The 6722-nt window shown below is 38.5% G+C and overlaps 1 protein-coding gene across 1 annotated transcript in view; it reads left to right on the top strand.

The window, feature by feature from the left end:
• PKD1L1 (polycystic kidney disease 1 like 1) overlaps positions 1–3114 on the top strand; it is a 337192-nt gene extending 334078 nt beyond the window's left edge. Inside the window, exons 42-43 of the mRNA XM_006901616.1 lie at positions 1624–1785; positions 2953–3114. Coding sequence (XP_006901678.1) covers positions 1624–1785; positions 2953–3114 — 324 coding nt within the window. The remainder of the gene's footprint in view (positions 1–1623; positions 1786–2952) is intronic.
• Positions 3115–6722: the final 3608 nt, after the last annotated feature.

Genomic DNA, 6722 nt, shown 5'->3' with positions numbered 1-6722 from the left:
TTTCCATACTTGATAGTTCTACCTAGGTTGCCCTTTCTGTTAATCTGCATGTGTTCTGTTGTGCATAGGGTTTTCAGGCAACTTAAATTAGAAATCAATTTGTTCTTCCTAAGGAGATACTATATTTGCATTGAGCCTTTGGAGAGTGCAAGGACAGAGCAAGAGAGAATGACTCCTAATGAGATGGATTGACTTAGTGACTTGTGTTGGGGGTGGGTTTGTTTAGGATTATTAGACTGCAATAGGATAGAGCGGGGTTCGGAGCCGTTGTACACAAGCAACTCAACATCACTTAAAAAAAAAAGATAAAAGTTAAACTTATGGAAGCAACTGACAGAAACCTTTTTAAGGAAGACTTAGAGAAAAATCAAAGGCAGAATGTAAAAGCCAGACCATTCAGTTAAGAGCTGTTATTAGGTGCTATTTGGAAGCAGAAGTGGCATACACTTCTAAACCGCATGCCTCTGGAAACTATAAACTTTGAGAAACGATGATAGTTATAAAGAGGCATCAGGCCTTTTGTTCATAGGGTCACTATGAGTTGTTCTCAACTCGATAGCAATCAACAACAACATTAGGTGCTATAGTGTTGGCTATGACTCATAGTGACCTCATAACAATACCTCTGAGCCTTGTCCTTTTCGGTGCCATCCTAGCAATATCTGATATGCTTGAAACTATTTGCTACAGTCACTGTGTCAATCCATCTTTTTGAGATTCTTCCTTTCTTTCTCTGACCTTTCACCTTTTCCAGCATGATGTCTTTTTTGTTCTCCTGACAACATGGCAAACATATATCAAAAAATCTTTTCGAATTCTTGTCTTTAAAGAGTACCCTCTTTGCACTTCTTCCAAAACAGACTTTGTTTCTTGTTTTGACAGTCCATGTGATATTTAGTACTCTTCTTCTTCTGTCATCCTTAGTCAATGTTCAACTTTCATATGCATAAGAAATAACTGAAAATACCATGTCTTGAACCAGGCATACCTTAGTTTTTAAACTGATATACTTGCTCTTTAGCACTTTAGAGAGGCTCTTGACAGCACAACAACAACCTCTGTTGTTGGTATGTGCTGTCAAGTCAAATATGACTCATAGTGACCCTATGAACAACAGATGTGAACCATATTACATCCTGTGCTATCCTCACAATCTCTGACACACACAAACATATTGCTGCAGTCACTATGTCACTCCACCTGGTTGAGGGTCTTCCCTTCCTTCACCATCCTTCCACCTTTCCAAGTATGATGTTCTTCTCCTAGAACAGACTCTCCTAGAAACATGCCCAATGTATGAGTGGTGAAGCTTCACCATCTTTGCCTCTATGGATCACTCTGACTGCACCTTCTCCAAGACATACTTTTTTTTGTTGTTCTTTTGGTCAATGAGGGAATATCCTGTCCTATTCTCCAACACCACAGTTCAAAGACTTCAATTCTTCTTCTGTCATCCTTAGTCATTATCCAGGTCTCTGAGGCATAGCAAGAAATTGTGAAGACCATGGCAAGGATGACGCACACCTTAGTCTCCAAACTGTCCTGAGGAGTAACAATTTCAGTTTTAAAATTTAACCAAATAATTTCAACTTTAATACATGAAATTTATCTCTTTTCCTCTAGTTGAGAAGTTTTCTCATGACTTTTGCCAGAAAAAGAAAATATTTTCAACATGAATATCTTTTGAGACTTAAAGATGTCATTTCTCACACTTGGGGGAAGGCCCTTATCTTCCTGGGTCTAGGAAGGCCAATGTTGAAAGAAATGCCAGTGACTGACAATAAGGTGAGCCCTGGGTTCTTGGATTGGGTGGACCAGTAGTGTAAATAAGAGGATGACTTGATTGCAGGACTTATTTTGAGTTATTAAATCATAATTTTTATTCTGTATCAAATATTGTGGCAAAGCCACCTAATTACTCAAACATAATGATACTCATGGAATTTTCCCCTGACATTTCCTCTTGAAATCCAAGAAAATTCTTTGTAGCTTACTAAAGACATTATCCTCTCATCATAGCTTCAAAATGAATTGGAAAGATTGTAAAGGTGTAATTTATGGTCCTTGTTCAAAATATACACACATTACCCCATCTTCTTTAGCCATTTACTTTTGGTACCTGCCAAAAAACTTCTACCCTAAATTGGAGACTTGAGTGCAGTATTTGAGATTAGTCATCAAAGACCTCACTACAAACATACCAAAACTGGATATTTGAGCATTGAAAATTCAGCCATTTTTAATTGATCATATTTTAGATCATCCACTGTGGTTCTGAAACCAGTAATATGAAATCATGGTATTCTGTATATAAAATATAAGCCTATAAAAGGCTTTTATTGTGTATCATGTAATTTCCTATATATTTTTTAATTTGTGCTTTTATTTCTTTTTTATTTTTTACTTTAAATTGATTTCACACAAAGTTTATATGCATCGTGTTTCACATTTTTCTTCATTCACATTATGTTTCATATGATTGTTCCATATGTTGTATTTTATAAAATTAATCACCCTTGATTTATATTCATTCAATCTCATAATAAACACTGCATAAGACTATTATTGTAAAAGTAGAAGGATAACCAGTAAGATGTGTGTAAAAATCCAAAGGGAGAAGGGGAGGGACCAAGAGCCTGAGGGTAGAGAGGGGAATATTATGGGGTTACAGAGTTTGGTAGGTGAAGGAAGGAGGTGAGTGGATGAGGAAAGATCCAGTGAGGACCTGAAAAGACTTTCCTATATATTACTCATTTGAGTCTATTATTTAGTCTTTTGTGTGACCAGTATTGTCCATGCACACATCTGTATATGTCAACAATCAATGAGGTAACATGGGGACATAAAGAGGAACACTTAGAACTCCTATCTTCTCATAATGACTTCAGGAAATGAGGGAAGAAGAATTAGGCACTTGAATTCATTTACTAATTTTCTTTTTTTTTTCTTCAGAATTACTACCTGGATGAATTTTCAGATCTGTTAGATGAACTGCTGTTGAAGATTAATGGTTTGTCTGACAACTTTTATCACCCTATTCTAAAGAGGGAATCTAACAGCACAGTGGATTCTAAGGCAGAAGACAATCCCTTGGTGGGTGATTCTGGCTACTAAGCTACCTGAGCAAGCATATGAAAATTGTTTTTGTTAGTTTTCTTAATAAAATAATGTTCTAGTTCTAAAGAATGTTTACAGGAATTACTCTTCCAAATCATGTGGTATAATTTTGTACTCAGAAACTGATCAAACATGTAATCAAGATGCAATGATAATAATGGGTGACTGGAATAAAAAAGTTGGGAACAAGGAAGAAGGATCAGTAGCTGGGAAACATGGACTTGGTGACAGAAATAAGGCTGGAGATACAGTGATATAATTCTGTACGTTCAATGATTTGTTCATTGCAAATACCCTTTATAAGAAACACAAATGCCACCACAAGATAAAGGTAAATAATCCAATTGAAAAATGGACACAAGATATGAAGAGACGACACTTCATCGAAGAAGTCATTCAGATGGATAATAATCATATGAAGAAATGTTCAAAATCCCTAGCTCTAATAGACATATGCAAATCAAAACAACTGTAAGATATCATCTCACCCCAGTCAAAATACCAAAATTTAACAGAACAGCAAGCAACAAATGCTGGCAAGGTTGTGGAGAAACTAGAACCCTTATTCACTGTTGGTGGGAGTGTAAAATGGTGCAACCACTGTGGAAGGCAGTATGGGACTTTCTCAAAAAGTTGCAAATAGAGATACCATTTGACCCAGGAATTTCACTACTGGGAATATACCACAAAGAGACCATAACTGATACCCAAGCAGATATAGAACACTCATGTTTATTGTGGCTTTGTTCATGATAGCAAGGAGTTGGAAGCAACATAAGTGCCCATCAACAAACAAATGGATAGAGAAGCTGTGGTATATTCACACAATTTAGTTTTATGCTGCATTGAAAACAAGGAACTCATGCAATATTACTCAAAATGGGTGACCCTGGAGGACATTATGCTGAGTGAAGTATCTCAGTCACGAAAGGACAAATACTGCTTGGTGCCACTGTTGTTATACAGGACTAACATCGGGTTTGGGTGGAGAATGAGAAAGTTGGGTTCAATAATGTATACTGCATTGAAACAGATGAGGGAAAGAACGGTTTAAAAGGGATATGTGATTAGGTATTTTTGTCATGACGGGAGTCCAGAGCAAAGGCTGCATAGTGGAGTGGGCCTGAGGGGAGGGATTTTCCTTTTACTTTTCTAAGAGGGTAGTGTACTGTGGTGGGGGGGAGGGTTGGGAGGGGAGAAAAGTGCAACCATGAATGAATGGCGGGGGGGAAGAAACACAGACACAGGCTATACACATGGATTTCACCTGGTGGTATGCAAAGGAATCAAATCTATTACATCTGTGGAACAAATCTCTGGAGAAGCTCAATATCAGCTGTGAAAACCAGGCCAGGTGCTAATTGTGGAACCAATTACTAACTACTAATTACAACTAGTAATATACAAGTTCAAACTGGTTGAAAAAAATCAAATCAAATCCATAGGAACCAAAATTTGACCTTAAGTCTATCCCCATCAAATTTCAAAACCATCTCAGGAACAGGTCTGAGGCCTTGAACACCAGTGATCAAAGACAAAATGAGCTGTTGGAGGAGATCATCCATGAAAAAGACGAAAGATCATTACAAAGGCAGACGAGAAAGAAAAGTCCAAGTTGGATGTCAAACAAGACGCTGAGTATTGCATTAGAGTACCAAGAAGCCAAAGCTAAAAGAAGAAATCAAGAAATTAAAGAGCTGAACAGAAAATTTCAAAGGTCAGCTCAGGATGACAAAACAAGATATTATAATGAAATGTGCAAAGAGCTGGAGTCAGAACATGAAAAGGGCAGAACTTGCTCAGCATTTCATAAGCCGAAGGAATTGGGGGAAAAAATTCAAGCCACAAGTGGCAATGCATAAGGATGTTTTGGGAAGAATGTTAAATGATCCAAGAAGCATTAAAAGAAGATGGAAGAAGAACCAAGATGGTAGCAGTGGAGGAAATAGCGTAAGGAGCTGGAGGAGTGGCAAGCTGCATAGAAATGGGCCACCAGAGAGATCAACACAGTGCACAGAGATCAGTGTGGCATTATGTGGACAGTAGAAATTTAAGTCAGAATATTTACTAAAATAATTAGTTTGGGAGCTACAGGAGCAGCAAGCTGTGGGTCCCGGAGTAAGCCACCATCCAAGTTGCTGTGGCACCCACCTGCCAGGAACAAGCAAGTCGGGACAAAATTGATTGAGTTTTCTTAAATTCTGCTGAATTGTCAGGAGCAAGTAGGTAGTTGGGAATTTGACTGCGTTTTCTTGGGTCCTGCTAACCTACCAGGAGCAAGCAGGTCAATGGGAATTTGATAGTTTTTTTTAAAACTCATTGACCTGCCAGGAGTAAGTGGATCAGTGAGAATTTGATTGAGTTTTCTTAAGCCCCACTGGACCCAGAGCCCCGCTGGGTCAGGGGCCACTGAAGACGGTGTCTGGGTGAGGGCTGCTTGGCAAGGACCACTGAACAATAGCCATTAGGTGGGAGATGAACAGCTGGAATTTGAGACCCCACTCATGAGCACACCCAGACATCTGAAATATGAGTGAGGTCCCTGCAAGTGGTTGACCTGCCCCTGTGGTTGCACCACCCCCTGTAACTGCCTTGCCCCAATTCAGCTCCACATGTGTGCCTTCACGTCCAGTCCATCAATTTGGCTTTAATCCGGAGCACCTTGATCTGACTTAGCTACAAAAGGCTGTTCTCACAGGCACTGAACTGAGCCTTCCCTTGAGCCAGAAGTTTAGAGAGAAACACAGGCAGGGAAGTTGACCCACCAAATTCTAGAGCATGGTCTTCAGATCAAGAACATATCAATGTCAGTAAAGAAGCAGGCTATTTCACATCCTACACAAGCACAAAGCAAGATGTCACCCCAAAAAGGTGACAGAGTATCAACGGATTTTCTGAAGCCAGAAAGTCTGATGGAACTTTCTGACACAGAATGTAAAAGAACAATGATTGAATATTTTCAATGAGTGAAAGACATACTTGAAGAATTAAAGGACACTGCAAGCAAAAACCAGGAGGATTTTAAAAAATACAAAACAATGCTGATAAAACAGATAAGGCAATAGTAGCACTGGAAAAACAAGAAATCACAATCTAAAATGTGAGGTCCAATGATTCCAATGCTGTAAACATGATGGACAGACACATGAGCACAGTTGAAGAGATAGAACACAGAACCAGTGAAACAGAAGACAGAATTGTCACCACTGAAGTTCTAGAGCAAAAAGAAGAATAAAAAAAACATTTTAAAAAAGGAAGAAAACCTAATAACAATGTGGGACACCATCAAGAAAAATAACATACACATCATCTGAATCCAGAACAGGAAGAAGCAAGCAAAGGCAGCAAAAAAGATGTGGAAGAATTACTAGAGGAAAACTTCCCAGGCATAAAGAATTGAACACCATATAAATTAGACCCAAAAACTTCCCAGGCATAATGAGTGAACACCATATAAAACAGACCCAAAAAGAAAAACATCAAGGCATATAATAGTAAAATTTGCCAAAACAAAAGATAAAGAGAGAATTCTGAATGCAGCAAGGAAGAAACAAAGAGTAACATATAATAAGGGAGGGCAGATAAGATTAAGTGCTGATTTCTCA

The sequence above is a fragment of the Elephantulus edwardii genome, unplaced genomic scaffold (assembly GCF_000299155.1).
Source record: "Elephantulus edwardii isolate Elephantulus edwardi_28Jun2011 unplaced genomic scaffold, EleEdw1.0 scaffold00339, whole genome shotgun sequence".
Taxonomy (NCBI): Eukaryota; Metazoa; Chordata; class Mammalia; order Macroscelidea; family Macroscelididae; genus Elephantulus; species Elephantulus edwardii.
This window is presented reverse-complemented; position numbering and strand designations above follow the sequence as displayed.